This window comes from Ranitomeya imitator, chromosome 2, assembly GCF_032444005.1.
Source record: "Ranitomeya imitator isolate aRanImi1 chromosome 2, aRanImi1.pri, whole genome shotgun sequence".
Taxonomy (NCBI): Eukaryota; Metazoa; Chordata; class Amphibia; order Anura; family Dendrobatidae; genus Ranitomeya; species Ranitomeya imitator.
The window spans coordinates 68064771-68081785 of record NC_091283.1 but is presented as its reverse complement, the minus strand read 5'-3'; the positions used below and the strand labels follow the sequence as shown (position 1 = coordinate 68081785).

The following is a 17015-nucleotide window of genomic DNA, read 5'->3' as shown; positions in this document are numbered from 1 at the left end:
CCCTGGGACCGGAAGCTGCCGCTTGCACTGCACACAGGTGCCAGGACTTCAAGGGCCCCTCGGAAGGTGAGTATATGTTTATTTTTTATTTTAAGTCTTTTAAAACCTGTTACATACGTGGCTGGGCAATATACTACATGGCTGGGCAATATACTATGTCACTGGGCAATATACTACGTGACTGGGCAATATACTACCTGGCTGGGCAATATACTACGTGACTGGGCAATATGCTACATGGCTGGGCAATATACTACATGGCTGGCCAATATGCTACGTCACTGGGCAATATACTACGTGACTGGGCAATATACTACGTGACTGGGCAATATAATACATGACTGGATAATATGCTATGTGGCTGGGCAATATAATACGTGGCTGGGCAATATATTACATGGCTGGGCAATATACTACGTGGCTGGGCAATATACTATGTGACTGGGCAATATACTACGTGGCTGGGCAATATACTACGTGGCTGGGCAATATACTATGTGGCTCTGTTATGTATACTACGTGACTGGGCAATATACTACCTGACTGGGCAATATACTACGTCACTGGGCAATATACTACGTGACTGGGGAATATACCACGTGGCTCTGTTATGTATACTACGTGGCTGGGCAATATACTACATGACTGGGCAATATACTACGTGACTGGGCAATATACTACGTGACTGGGGAATATACCACGTGGCTGGGCAATATACTACATGACTGGGCAATATACTACGTGGCTGAGCAATATACTATGTGGCTGGGCAATACACTATGTGGACATGCATATTCTAGAATACCCGATGCGTTAGAATCGGGCCACCATCTGGTATATATATATATATATATATATATATATACACAGTATATGCGCTCAAACAAAAATCCCAAACAACAGTTTTAGAGGGATAGTGGGGTATAGACATGAATATTCATAAAATAAAATATTTTATTGTTTTATTGTAATTATTTTAAAAGATTTACATTGAAAAATTTAAAAACAAGGATTAGAATGAGGTAGCAAGGTACAAATTAGCAGAAAAACCGGGGACTTAGCAGCATTGAAAGAACCTATCTTGAATATCGTCAAAGTGACAGGTGTGTCTGAGCAGTCTCAGTGTTTGGTCAATATAAGCTGAAGATAAAGTGCAACGTGCTGTGCTGTTAGCAAAATTCTAAGGGCAAGTGCCTACAGACCAACAGGGCACGGCAAGGCAATCATTGTGTACCCGGCTTGATTCACGGCAGCTACCACCCCGACAGTGCTGTTTCTCCAAAGCAGGCTTCCTCCAATGGGGGCATGTGTGTGTATATAAAATACATAATTTTTTTTTATTTATTATTTTTACACAAAGCTTTTTAAGCTCATATTTTACTGTAGGAAAACTCCAGATATTCTGAAAAAAATAATAGAAATAAAGCACTAGACTGTGGTAAATTCTATTACTACTGAATGTAAGACCTGTTACTTTACTTACTTTAAATCACCACTCCAGGTTTTTTTTTACTTCAGCGCTGGAGTGGTGCCCCTAGTGTTTGTTCCCTGCTCCTACTAATATACTTACCAGCCACGGGTTCCGCTCCAGTCCCGCTCCACCTTCTTGTGACTGCATTTCCTGATTGACTGGAAGTCAAAGGTAACGGTCACATGTTCTCAATGTAACTATCAAATATTAATTGTAAAGCCGCACCCTATAATGGCAATGTCTCTATGGACAGCAGAGTGCACGTCCTCACCAGGGGATCCATCCCAGTAGGTCAATCCAGAAGCGCATGAAGAGAAGGACAGCACCACAGCAATTGTGAAAAAAACAGCTCCCGTATTTATTCTGCCATCTGCAACGTTTCGGTCCGTGGACCTTTTTCAAGCATAGTGAAAAGACAATACAACCACCATTATATACCCTTAGGCCAAACCCATTAATTAACAAGCAACCAATGGCGTGGCTCCATACACCTGGAAAAAATAGTATTTGAGACAATTGTGAGAGTGCTATATAGCCACGTTATCATCCAGAAGAGATGAAACCTTGAGCACTCCCACAGACCCAGCCCAATAGAATGATTGAGCTGTCATTAACTCTACTCATATCTCTGCATCAGATTGGGTGGTAGAGCTGTCACTCACAATCCTGACAGCTCAGCAAGCCCTCAATCGCATAGTGTGGCAGAGCGGTCATTCATAGTGCCCATAAGACACCATGAGTGGTGGAATTTTGACAACAGCTCTGCCGTCCTATGGATTGCATGGGCATGCAGGACTGTCAGCATTGTGAGTGACAGCTCGGCTGTTCTATAGTATGCAGAGGCATGCTGGACTTTAGGTTTTGTGGATCAAATTTCCTTGCAGCCCTATTAGGCCGGACCTGCTGGAAATCCTCCATGTATCGCCTTTTCAGTGCAATTACTTGGCCATTTAGCTGGCTGGCTATCCAGGGACTATTGTCAGTCATAGCTTTCAGCTCAGTGGTGTGTTTTATCTGTGCTCTATACTCTGATATTCTGATCTTTGTTGCCGGCCGTAGGATTTGCCTTTTGATTACCTATTTGTTTTACCCCATTTAACTTTATGCACTCTGACCTTTGAATTCTGACCCAGGACTGTGACCTGACTATACCTTTGTTTCTCACCTCTGTTTATGATGTACTCATCTGGCTCTTGACCTCAGACTCCTTGACTTCCCTGACTCAAGGATTGTCCTTGAAAAGTGACTCGGCCTCAGCATCACTGATTTTTTTTCCTCAAACCAAGCCACTCTGAGGAAACAATCACTGCAAGCCCAAATTTACAATGTTTAGATTCGCCATGCAAGTCAAAGAGTCTGTGGAACCCATTGGACTGCATTCGGATAACATCTGATTGCAGTCTGATTTCCATGAACTGACAGAACAGAGAAGCTGGAGACATTTTTCCTTCCATCGTCTCCTCAGCCAAAAGAATGAGTTCACACTATCCTGACACTCTCATCAAACATTGATCAGAGTTTCATCACCGTGTTATATGCATAATATGCTCAATTCTCTCAGATGAGAGAAAATACGCTCATCTGACTCTGCCCTTACATTAACAAGTGACCTCCGGCTCTTCCAGCCAAACTGGAGCAGTCCAGCAAGTCACAACTAGCACAAGATAACCAAAGCGGCGCCGAGAACAAAAGAAGATGGCGCCTGGTAAGTGCATTAGTGATACCACTATAGGAAAATTAAAGAAAAAAATGTTTTTGCTTTAACTTCATGTTATAAAGATTTGTATCCATGATCCCCAATGGTGCATCTTCACCATATTCCTTTGTGGAGGAACATGTTCCACAGGCCGGAAGCGGGAGGCTGCAGGTAGAATTTAACTTCATTTTCTCCCTTTAGCCACACTTCCAGGAAGCCAGCCAGGCAAGATTTAAACACTATTTCCCTTTAGATTGCCACCATATCTGCAGGTATATAACATTTCTGGTGGTAACAGGTTCCCTTAAAAGGAACATATTGTCAGAAAATGAATCTTTTTTTCAATTAATTTTTTATGTATTTTGGGAGGAGATTTCTTTATAATATTCTATATTCACCTACTGTATCCTCATCCATCCTTTGTAGATTGTGAGCCCTCGTGGGCAGGGTCCTTTCTCCTCCTGTACCAGTCGTGACTTGTATTGTTTAAGATTATTGTGCCTGTTTTTTATTACGTGTACCCCTCCTCACATGTAAAGTGCCATGGAATAAATGGCGCTATAATAATAAATAATAATATTAGAATAGATCTTAAAATTTGATGTCTTAAAGTTTTCACTTTGGCCACTATACCTAAGAATAGACTAACCCTGCCTTCCCGTTCTATAAAGATATAGTTAAGTGTTACCATCACAAACAGGATTAATATTAAATGTAACGCCCTCACTATAAAACTGAAGACAGATAACACAGGTTCAGATGGCTATATTACATGGTGCTTATGTAGACCCGAAGCAGTTCTCCAGATCGAAACGTACAGCCTCATAGGCACATATGAGGCTAGAATTTCGGGTTAGAAGATCCACGATCGGTAAGTATATTGTGGACAGTGAAATACAGCCATCTGAACCTTGCCTAACTGTTTTGAAGGTAGAAATTTGCACTGTAAAAGTTGGTTCTCCAACCGATTCCTTCAGAAACTTTTAAATGTACTTTTCTACTTATTTTTCCAAGTATTGCATACAGGTCTCTAGCTGTATTGTAGTTCATAATACATAACAGAACCACCATTTTTTGTCCATTGCAGGTATTGGCGTAACAATGGTTCTCATATCAGGGCTGGTAACTATATACTACAATGTTATTGTTGCCTACAGTCTATATTATTTATTTGCCTCATTCAATAGTTACTTGCCATGGTCGCAGTGTTTCCACTGGGCAGACAGTAAATGTCGTGATGGTATATCAGGTCAGTATATTTTCATTTTATACTTTTATAGAAAAAATTTGACGAGACTTTTATTTCTTTGTTTAATAATTTTATCCAACATGGAAAGTTATGACATTTTGCAATATTAGGGGATTTGTCTTCGTTGCTATAAAAATGTATGTACGTGGCTTCCAAAACCCGGCTTTTCCCCAGTCTATATTCCTGCCGTTAGTTTCAGTGATATCAGAATATACTGCACTCATTTTGGAGTGCGATGATGGCAGTGAAAAGGTCAGCTCTGCACCAGTCCCACTAACCCTGTGGATAAGTTTCCGCAGGAGATTGTTCTAAAGGGCACAACACGCAGAGGAGGAGATAGGTGCTGCTGACCAATCACTGCCAGCATCTGGACTCCAATGGAGCACGATCTGATATAAATGCAGCTGGAGACAGGAAAATAGACTAGAAAAAAGCAAGGGGTTGGAAGTCACTGACATAAAATATTTTTTGTCCAGAAAATAAAAACAAATTCACCAATAAAGTGACTTGCAAAGTTTTGTAACTTAATAGACAAAATAATAAAAAAAAAAAATAAAGTTTAGTTTCTCTTTGGGCATATTTTCTGTGGGCTTGTTATGGCATTGGAGGGTGATGTTGTGGGGAGTTGGTATGTAAATAACAAAAAAACGGACTGTCACTTCCAAACATAAAAACTGGTGTGTACAGGTGCAAACTAAGGTTACTCTTAGTTTGAACCAGTACACACCAGTTTTTATGTTTGTAAGTGACAGTCCATTTTTTGTTATTGATCTATTATTTTTCTGACCGAGCACTCTGCACTCCAGCCTGTGGCGGTTTTAATTGCAGCAGGGAGGTAACTAACTACCAATAAATGCATGAGAGGAATCACATTAGATAGGTTCTCAGCAAACTGGAGATCACCTTGTCATTGGCTGCTGGGTTTGTATGAATTGGGCAAATGTTAAGTTTCTCCATTTTTTCTTATTATCTAGAGCAATAATTCTATTCAGATTTTTTTATATTTCATATGTACATGCTATAGCAATAAAAAGTGCAACTTTGTTTGTTGTGGGGAGTCGCGACATGGAGGCATTTTTTCGGAGAGTCTTTTGAGATGAACAGATGCATTATACTAACAGAAAATGACCAGGAATTATATTATACATTAATACATCCAGACAGGACGAATCCAGCGGGAAATATCTGCAAAAAAAAATCTGCTCTCAATCCAAAGCGGCAAAGTCTGCAACAAATTGTGCATATTTTATTGCGAATTTTGTTGAGGAAATACAGCAGATTTGTCAGGCGTTTCCCAATTTACAATGCATTGCAATTCGTGATATCTCATCCATAAGGCTTCTACTGTGATACATCTGAATTCCCAGATAATCCGCTCCCCATGGATCCTTCCCTAATTTTCATTTTTGTTCTAGGTTTATGCAATGTGACATTGGACAATGCTACAGTCACAATGAATGAGACGTGGGCGAAGGCCAATAACCTCACCTGCAATGCTGACAACGATACTGAACTTCCAAGCAAACAATACTGGGAGTAAGTATGGAAGTACAAATGTATTAGGAGGATGCATTCACACAGGGTGGTAATGGGGCATCAGCGAGCCATCAGGGTACCACACCATGCCAAAACTCCAAAAGTTTTACAACTGCAATAATGATGCATATACTGTATATTTATATGCTGCAGAAAAGCTCCATCCAAAAGTACTCGTACGTGGTTTTGTCACAGTGTAATTGTATGACACTCTACAGATTTACATAAATCGGCAAGGGCTTATTTGTCTGCCGTGCACATAAGCACCAATGATTTTGAAGTCAAATCAATTGCATTAAAACCAGCAAAAACATACTAAGGTTTTTTTCTCTTCGCTCTCCATTGCACCATTACTGGTCAGTGTAAATACACCTAAAAGTCATAACCTTCCGCAATGCTCTTAGCTAAAGATCCATTTAAGAGGTAGAACCAGAGGCGTTATGATCGCGGACACAGAGAGTTTGACGTCAATCGGGAACGTGCGCGAAGTGGGCCCGCCGACGCCAGTGGCTATTTCAGCTGAATGTGCATCCGAGGATCCAGATTCAGCTGAAATGTATCGCGGCACAGAGATCCACTGGCTCCTTGCACTTCACTGCAATAAACGCTGCCAGGCAGAGTCAGGAAGCTGACGGCGTCCAAGTCACTGGCAAGGCATGGTAGGGGCATCGTGTGCTGCCCGTCGCTTGCACGCTGAAGTCAGCTACCAGCTTCTGCACAGACTATAGAAGAGGGCATTGCACTTTGTGGGAGTGGGGAAAGTGAGGAGAATTTTTGTTTTTAGATTTGTTGGAGAAGATCCACAGAACAGGGACATTATTACTGGAAAGGGCCCAGAATGGAGGATATTTTACCAGGATGGGGAATATATATGTCATGATCCAGGACGGGGTTTTGTCTTTGTCCCGTCCTGGTTAGACAGGGGTTAATTGTTTCAGCCTCTCTCTGGCAGAGGGCGGCTATTTAGTTGTCAATTGATCTAGGTCTGCTGTCAGTTATACTCCTGCCCTCGGCTGAGTTGGTTGACCTCTTGCATGCCTGTGCCTTGTGCCTGATATCCTGTTGCTTGTGTGGTTTTGACCCGGTCCGTCTCTTTGTTGTGAGTTTGTCTACTGTCTTGGTACTGTGTATTTGCCCGTTCTGGTTTTCTGACCCCTTGGCTACGTCCTGACTACCCTCTGCCTGCTTCTCTTGTACTGCACTGCCCTCTCTGTGTATGTCCCCTTGGCTACATCCTGACTATCCATTCTGTCTAATCCCTTGGTAACTTTGTCCTGTAGTTACCCTTCTTGGAGTTTTCCTTCTGCTCCTGGCTCTCGGAGCTTAGTCCATGCCCCCAGCAGTCAGGTGCTTCAGGTCCTATGTGACCTGAAGCAATCTCCCTCTGCTCCTGCTTCCTTCCTTTGCCCCACTCCACAGGTATCTCTGAGTACAGTCTGTCTTACTCAGGACACGTGCACTGGCTCAGTGAGCAAGTGCAGTGTGGTGTTCCTGATAATATATTGCTAGTAGGGGTTCATGATGAGAAAAATTATACCAGGATGGGAAAAAAATATTACTGATAAGGGGACATTATACTAGGAAGGGGCCCATGATATAGGACATTATTCCTTGAAGGGGCCCAAGATGGTGGACATTATTACAGTAAGGGGCCATGATGGGGGCTATTATTGCAAAAAGGGGCATAGGATGGGGAACCTTATTACAAGAAGGGGCCATGATGGGGGATATTATTACATAAAGGGGGACATTGCTACATGAGAAGACAAACATGTATGTCTTCATAGGATTTGGACCAGTACAGGAGCCAATATGCAGGTGGGCGTTCACATCCAAATTTTGCACCAGGTCCCATCGGACTCTAGTTATGCCATTGGTCAGGAAGACACTGCATAAACTCAAATCTTTGAGTATTTAGCCAAATCTTTAATAAATTGCTAATCTGAGCTTTGTTTTATTTTCAGAAAAGTGGCTCTGCAACAGTCTAGTAGCCTTGACGAGACAGGGCATGTGGTTTGGTATCTAGCTCTTTGTCTACTGTTGGCATGGATTATAACAGTTGCTTCGTTATCTAAAGGCATACAGTCTTCTGGAAAGGTGCAATAATCTTACTAATTCTTCATCATTGTATAACTATGAAAAACTTTGGACATGACTTAGTGACATCTCAGAATTTTTGATTGGTTCGCACTTGGCATCCAACTGCTGGGCAGGGTTGCCAACTTAACTTTTTAATTTTTTTTTTTCTGGACAGTTTACCAAATCACGAACAGACCTTTTTTTTTGACAGACACATTGGAAAACCATAATAAATCATTATGTTTATAAGTGATCCATGTCTACAGCCCAAAATTATGATATGAGACATCAGCTGCATTCACTGTAAACTGAAAAATGATGATAATCACAGTTACAAAAATCTTTATAATTTTCTTCAGCTTCAAAAAAATCACGGACAGCTTTTTTTTTTCTTTCTACAAATAGGGCAAAAAAGTGATTTATTTTTCAGACTGTCTTGGAATTTTATGATGGATGGCAACCCTGTTGCTGGGACCTCCACCATTTACTAAAATGACAGAGTAATAGTGTTCAGTCACGCACTTCTCTCTTCTTGGACTGTAAATGGGCGGAGGTCTTAACGCTTATCCTTGACCCGCAGCCGTCAGTCTTGACCCATAGCTTTGAAAACCTGTCAAACGTTTTCTGAAAGTCCAATTATGATTTAATTCTTCACTCCTAAAATTAGGTGGTGTACTTCACAGCCCTGTTTCCCTATGTCGTCCTAATTATCCTCCTTATCAGAGGGGTTACACTGGAAGGGGCAAAGGATGGAATTGAATATTATATTGGGCAAAAGTCAGACATCAGCAAGCTTAGTAGTGGTGAAGTAAGTATTTTCCATTAAACCTCACACTTTGTTAATTTTTTTTTTCAAATTTATTTTTGGCTAATATTAGGCTGGGCAAAATGTATTTTAAAGGAAGCCACTATTGAATCAGCTGAACACCAGTGGTCAATGTGTGGATTGCAGTGGCTTTTCCTCATAGTGACACAAATCAGCCCGATACTTTATTCACTTACTACAAACTCTGGTCAGTTTTAGAGTCTTGCTTTGGCCATTGCCAAGGCTGAAGGGACAACCAGTCCTTTGTACAATGCCAAACTTATTTAGGTTTGATACAGTGCTTGTTCAGGGCTAACAAACCTCTGGGTTCTCATCAGTTTCTGAGTTTTCTCTCTCACAAGTGGCCCTTCAGAGGGCATCCAGATTTCATGACCCATCTCACTATTTATCACTATTCCATACAGACGTAGTAGCTTGGACTCCATTGTCAATCCACTGACTTAACCCACTGGCATGCTTCTTGAAAAGGCCTAAACATTCGCTGTCACTCACTGCAAGTCCATTTTCCATGAAGGAGTTAAATCGCATACTGTAAAAGGCTCAAATAATTGACACCTACAGACCCTGAAGCAAGAGAATGCCATAGCTAGATCCACTAGATGAAGGAGCCATGAGATTAAGACAAGTGATCACTGTAGAGAACTCTGCTCTGGATAGCGTATGGGATGTGGGGAGCAGCTGGATCATCTGCAACGGTCGGTGGCCTATCAGTGCTGACATGAGCCAACGCCAGACTCATATCAATCAGACTACCCATCCTGTATTCAACATTTTTCTTTGCAGACTCCGAGGATCTGAATTCATCATTGTATCTGAATTTGCTAAACTGCTCTTAAAGAATTAATATTCTTGTATCTGTTGTCAGCAGGGATTCAGACTCATTACTGTAAATTGGAAGGTTAAAACTTTAGAAGTGAGCAACAGGCTATAGTTTTATGTGTAGGAGACGATTCTCTGTCTAAAGATCTAAATAGTTTTCATCTTCTTTTTAGGAATAATGAACTGATACATAGAGATAAATCTCTATAAAATATAAAATGACATCTCTATATGCCTGTAAATTATGGGTATAAAAAAGCTGAGAAAGCTGAAAAGTAAGAGTGAGATATTTTTTCTTCTTCTTAAAGTTAGTAAAATACAGGTGCTTCTCACAAAATTAGAATATCATCAAAACGTTAATTGATTTTAGTTATTCAATGCAAAAAGTGAAATTCCTATATTATATAGACTCATTACAAACAGAGTGATCTATTTCAAGTGTTCATTTCTGTGATTATTGATGTTTATGGCTTAAAAACAATGAAACCCAAAAGTCATTTTCTTAGTAAATTAGAATACTTTATAACACCAGCTTGAAAAATGATTTTAAAATCCGAAACATTGTCCTACTGAAATGTATGTTCAGTAAATGCATGGACGCGATCAGCCTGTGGCACACTGCTGAGGTGTTATGGAAGCCCAGGTTGCTTTGATAGCAGCCTTCAGCTCGTCTGCATTGTTGAGTCTGGTGTCTCTCATCTTCCTCTTGACAATATCCCATAGCATCTATGTGGTTAAGGTCAGGCGAGTTTGCTGCCAATCAAGCACAGTGATACTGTTGTTTTTAAACCACGTATTGTTACTTTTGGCAGTGTGGACAGTGCCATGTCCTGCTGGAGAATTACATTTACATCTCCAAAAAGCTTGTCATCAGAGGGAAGTATGAAGTGCTCTAAAATTTCCTGGTAGATGGTCGCGCTGACTTTGCTCTTGATAGAACACAGTGTACCTAAACCAGCAGATGACATGGCTCCCCAAACCATCACTGATTGTGGAAACTTCACATTAGACCTCAAGCAGCTTGGATTGTGGCCTCTCCACTCTTCCTCCAGACTCTGAGACCATGATTTCCAAATCAAATGCAAAATTTACTATCATCTGAAAACACCACCTTGGACCACTGAGCAACAGTCCAGTTCTTTTTCTCCTTGGCTCAGGTAAGACGCTTCTGGCATTGTCTAGTGGTCATGAGAGGCTTGACACAAGGAATGCGAAACTTGTAGCCCATGTCCTGCATACGTCTGTGTGTGGTGGTTCTTGAAGCAATGACTCCAGCAGCAGTCCACTCCTTGTGAATCTCCCCCAAATTTTTGAATGTTAAGAAAAGGCCAATCTTTACAAGGCTGCTGTTGTCCCGGTTGCCTGTGCATCTTTTTCTACCACGCCTTTTCCTTCCACTCAACATTCTATTAACATGCTTGGATACAGCACTCTGTGAACAGCCAGTTTCTTTAGCAATTACCTTTTGTGGCTTACCCTCCTTGTGGATTGTGTCAATGACTGCCTTCTGGACATCCGTCAACTCAGCAGTCTTCCCCATGATTGTGGAGCTACTGAAACAGACTAAGGTACCTTTTTAAAATGCTTATGAAGCCTTTGCAGATGTTCTTTGTTAATTATTCTAATTTACTGAGATAATGACTTTTGGGTTTTCATTGGCTGTAAGCCATAATCATCTACATTAACAGAAATAAACACTTGGAAGAGATCACTCTGTTTGTAATCTACTATATATAATATGATTTTCACTTTTTGTTTTGAAGAACTGAAATAAATTAACTTTTAGATGATATTCTAATTTTGTGAGAGGCACCTGTATATCAACAAACACAGAAACAATTATAAGTTATATTTTTGTCATCCACTTTTCTTAAATAAACATCACAAACCAGGAAGAAACATGTTTTTTTTTTATTTTAACTCATGATAACTTGTAACATTAATGCAACGCTGACATTTATGTATGACAAAAAGCTCATGTAAAAAAGACCACACAGCTCACAGAAAACAACACCTCAAGTCATAATGCAAAGTTTATGTAAAAATTAAAAAAAAACTATATGGCTATGGATGTGCGATTGTGAAAGCAAAAATATTGTTTTACCTGTAGGCAATTGGAGAGCCATCACAAAATATTTTAATGTACTGCTGCATGATTGCACTGTACTGATGTTAGCAATGCATCCATGTCAAATTTTACTACTTTTTGTACTTTACTTTTCCAGGTCTGGAGTGATGCCGCTACTCAAATATTTTATTCCCTTTCAACGGCCTGGGGAGGACTGATCGCTCTTTCTTCCTACAATAAGTTCCGCAATAACAGCTACTGGGATTCCATATTTGTCTGCGTAGTGAATTGTCTGACCAGCATTCTCGCGGGGTTCTCTATCTTCTCCATCTTAGGACACATGGCTTTTAAGTCTGGGAAAAAAGTCTCAGAAGTAGTTGCTGAAGGTAACAGATGTTTAGGGATTGAAATGAGCACCAAACTTCGAGCACTAGATGTCTTCATCTGGCCACACACATAGATTAACGTCAGATGAACCCATTGGATGTGTATTGGGGTCTCATGATGGATTAGAGTTACCGTATCTTGTAATAGCTTATTACTAGTGATGAGAGAATATACTCGTTATTCGAGATTTCTTGAGCATGTTCGGGAGTCCTCCGAGTATTTTTTAGTGCTCGGAGATTTAGTTTTTCATGCCGTAGCTGAATGATTTACATCTGTTAGCCAGCATAAGTAGATATGGGGATTCCCTAGCAACCAGGCAACCCCCACATATACTTATGCTGACTAACAGATGTAAATCATTCAGCTGTGGCAAGAAAAACTAAATCTCAGAACACTAAAAAATACTCGGAGGACCCCTGTACATGCTCGAGAAATCTCGAGTAACGAGTATGTTCGCTCATCACTACTTATAACCCTCTCCCAATAGAGCACACATCTATAGGCTCGTATTACGGTTCCAAACAGCTTGGCGTAACATGTTGGAGTAACCCATCAAGTGACATACAAAATTAGAGAAATTCTTGCTTTCTTATGTTAAACCATGCATATGTGATAAGATGATGGGATGGACAAGGTTCAAGTTGGAATGTCGAAAAATTTGTCTTTGGGTTGACAAAGTTTAGACAAACTCTAAAGCTCTTTCCTTACCCCTAGAAAAAAACTTCCTAGGTTTCACGATCCACAAAAACTTAGTAAGATCTGTATTCATTCTATCATGAGTAATAAATGGACTTACCAGTTTAATATTGGTCCAAACCAATGCAACGGTAAACCACCCATAGCACCGGACAACTCTATAACAGCCAGTTTCTATAACAGGAAGCACCAGTATAAATCATTGGGTGCCAATGCAAAGTATTTCTCCAATTTTTCTACCTGTGTAAATAGTGTATATTGATAATCAATGTAATTTTAATCCAACTAACCAGGAAAACTTTCTTTGTAGGATTCGGCTTGGCATTTATTGCCTATCCAGATGCACTGACAAAGTTACCAATATCTCCGCTATGGTCTATTTTGTTCTTCTGTATGCTCTTCACATTAGGACTTGATTCACAGTTTGCTACGATAGGTAAGCTGAATTGGAAAACTAACTTTTGGTACTCAGGGTGTAGATGGCTTGGCCACAAAGTTTGGTTATTTCATTGATGACTGACTCTGTGCTTGGCAATTTGTAACAATGGGACAGTCAATGGCTACAGTCAGGCTTCATGGTATCATCAATGGCAATGTTCTTCGCCAACTGTAGTTGGTCGGAGATTTTGGCACCAGCGATTTGGCACATTGGTCTCAGGCTCTTATCTTACATTAGGAATTGTATTACCATGCCAAAAAAGTTGCACGGTTCAAAGAAAAACCATGACAATCCAGAGCTGCAGGTAAAATTAAGGATTGATAGTTTTATGGAGTTATTGTCATATGGTGCTTTAAAAAAAGCAGAATTGCCAATGTTTCGGTCCATATTGGACTTTGATCAAAGCTGAAACCCACTTTACAACGTTTGGGTATGGATCATTAAAAAATGAAATAAATAATCATTACTTGTCATTCAAATTAATCAAGATTAGAGATAAGCGGATTGATTCTCGGGATTCTGGACCAGAGTCCAGGTCACTGGTACCTAACAGCTAAAACTAAGTAAGCGTGTAACTAAGAATCCCAAAGTGATTGGGCAGGAGAAGACGGCTGTAGATTCTCTCATCCAAGAGAATCGGGATCACTATGCAAATCACACTCTGATCAGAGTCTGTGATCATAGAGTGTGATAATACAGTTAGGTCCATATATATTTGGACAGAGGCAACATTTTACTAATTTTGGTTATAGACATTACCACAATGAATTTTAAACAAAACAATTCAGATGCAGTTGAAGTTCCGACTTTCAGCTTTCATTTGAGGGTATCCACATTAAAATTGGATGAAGGGTTTAGGAGTTTCAGCTCCTTAACATGTGCCACCCTGTTTTTAAAGGGACCAAAAGTAATTGGACAGATTAAATAATTTTAAATAAAATGTTCATTTCTAGTACTTGGTTGACAACCCTTTGTTAGCAATGACTGCCTGAAGTCTTGAACTCATGGATATCACCAGACGCAGTGTTTCCTCCTTTTTGATGCTCTGCCAGGCCTTCACTGCAGTGGTTTTCAGTTGCTATTTGTTTGTGGGCCTTTCTGTCTGATTTAGTCTTTAACAAGTGAAATGCTGCTCAATTGGGTTGTGATCAGGTGACTGACTTGGCCATTCAAGAATATTCAATTTCTTTGCTTTAATAAATTCCTGGGTTGCTTTGGCTTTATGTTTTGGGTCATTGTCCATCTGTAGTATGAAACGACGATCAATCAGTTTGGCTGCATTTGGCTGGATCTCAGCACAGTATGGCTCTGAATACCTCAGAATTCATTCGGCTGCTTCTGTCCTGTGTCACATCATCAATAAACACTAGTGACCCAGTGCCACTGGCAGCTATGCATGCCCAAGCCATCACACTGATTCCGCCATGTTTTACAGATGATGTGGTATGCTTTGGATCATGAGCTGTACCACGCCTTCACCATACTTTTCTCTTTCCATCATTCTGGTAGAGGTTGATCTTGGTTTCATCTGTCCAAAGAATGTTCTTCCAGAACTGTGCTGGCTTTTTAGATGTTTAGATGTAGCAAAATCCAGTCTAACCTTTTTATTCTTGATGCTTATGAGTGGCTTGCACCGTGCAGTGAACCCCCTGTATTTACTGTCATGCAGTCTTCTCTTTATGGTAGATTTGGATATTAATACGCCGACCTCCTGGAGAGTGTTGGTCACTTGGTTGGCTGTTGTGAAGGGGTTTCTCTTCACCATGGAGATTATTCTTCGATCATCCACTGTAGTCTTCCGTGGGCGCCCAGGTCTTTTTGTATTGATGAGTTCACCAGTGCTTTCTTTCTCAGGGTGTACCAAACTGTAGATTTTGCCACTCCTAATATTGTAGCAATTTCTTGGATGGGTTTTTTCTGTTTTTGCAGCTTAACCCCTTAATCCCATATGACGTACTATCAAGTCAAGGTGACCTGGGACTTATTTCCCAGGGACGGGATAGTACATCATAGCGGTCGGCCGCGCTCACAGGGGAGTGCGGCCAATTGCGGCCGGGTGTCATCTGACTATCGCAGCTAACATCCGGCACTATGTGCCAGGAGTGGTCATGGACCACCCCTGGCACATTAACCCCTGGCACACTGCATTCAAACATGATTGCAGCGTTCCGGGGGCATAGGGAGGCATCGCGCAGGGAGGGGGCTCCCTGAGGGCTTCTCTGAGACCCTCGGTACAAGGCGATGTGCTCACCTTGTACCGAGCGTCTCCTCCCTGCAGACCCCGGACCCATAATGGCCACGGGGCTGCATCCGGGTCCTGCAGGGAGGTGGCTTACAAGCGCCTGCTCAGAGCAGAAGCTGGTAAGCCAGGAGCACTGCACGTCAGATCGCTGATCTGACATAGTGCATTGCAAAGTGTCAGATCCGTGATCTGACCTTATAACATGATGCCCCTACCCTGGGGCAATGTCATGAAGTAAAAAAAATATTTAGAAATGTAAAAAAAAAAAAAATTCCTAAATAAAGGAAAAAAAATATTGTTCCTATAAATACATTCCTTTATCTAAATAAAAACAAACAATAAAAGTACACATATTTAGTATTGCCGCGTCCGTAACAACCCCACCTATAAAAATGTCCCACTAGTTAACCCCTTCAGTGAACACCGTTAAAAAAAAACGAGGCAAAAAAACACTTTATTATCATACCGCCGAACAAAAAGTGGAATAGCACGCGATCAGAAACACAGATATAAATAACCATGGTACTGCTGAAAACTTCATCTTGTCCCGCAAAAACTAGCTGCCATACAGCATTATCAGCGAAAAAATAAAAAAGTTCTAGTCATCAGAATAAAGCGATGCAAAAATAATTCTTTTTTCTATAAAATAGTTTTTATCGTATAAAGGCGCCAAAACATAAAAAAATGATATAAATGATGTATCGCTGTAATCGTACTGACCCGAAGAATAACGAATGAAAGAGAAAAAATAGCATATGGACGGCACTACCCCAACTAAATCTATAATCTTCAGGAAAGCCGGTACTAAAAAGCTATATCGTGTCAGCAACAGCCATGGCAAAAAAAGATATCGGGTGCAAAACCATGAAATAACAAATCTGTCCCAGGTAGCAAAAGAAAAAAGCAGGATGCACTCACCAATCTTCAAAGTAGCAAATTTTATTGAGTCTTCACAATTAAAACTTCATGGCCGGGGGAGAAGAAAAGGAGCTCGTGCGAGCAGGGGAGACGACGGTCCTTGCGCTTCAACGGGTCTGCTACCTGTGACCCAAAGAATAAAACTGCTTTATCCATTTTACCAAATGCAGAACGGTATAAAGGCCCCCCCAAAAAAAAAAAAATTCATGAATAGCTGGTTTTTGGTCATACTGCCTCAAAAAAATCGGAATAAAAAGCGATGAAAAAATGTCACTTGCCCGAAAATGTTACCAATAAAAACATCAACTCGTCCCGCAAAAAACAAGACCTCACATGACTCTGTGGACCAAAATATGGAAAAATTATAGCTCTCAAAATGTGGTTATGCAAAAAAATATTTTTTGCAATAAAAAGTGTCTTTTAGTGTGTGACAGCCGCCAATCATAAAAATCCGCTAAAAAAACACGCTATAAAAGTAAAGCAAACCCCCCTCATCACCCCCTTAGTTAGGAAAAAATAAAAAAAGATAAAAAATTTATTTATTTCCATTTTCCCATTAGGGTTAGGGCTAGGGTTAGGGCTAGGGTTA

The 17015-nt window shown here is 40.6% G+C and overlaps 1 protein-coding gene across 1 annotated transcript in view; it reads left to right on the top strand.

Moving 5' to 3' along the window:
* Positions 1-17015, top strand: part of LOC138661921 (sodium- and chloride-dependent neutral and basic amino acid transporter B(0+)-like) — a 47053-nt gene that overhangs the window by 6603 nt on the left and 23435 nt on the right. Inside the window, exons 4-9 of the mRNA XM_069746915.1 lie at positions 4255-4416; positions 5832-5952; positions 7917-8049; positions 8699-8839; positions 11902-12130; positions 13138-13263. Coding sequence (XP_069603016.1) covers positions 4255-4416; positions 5832-5952; positions 7917-8049; positions 8699-8839; positions 11902-12130; positions 13138-13263 — 912 coding nt within the window. The remainder of the gene's footprint in view (positions 1-4254; positions 4417-5831; positions 5953-7916; positions 8050-8698; positions 8840-11901; positions 12131-13137; positions 13264-17015) is intronic.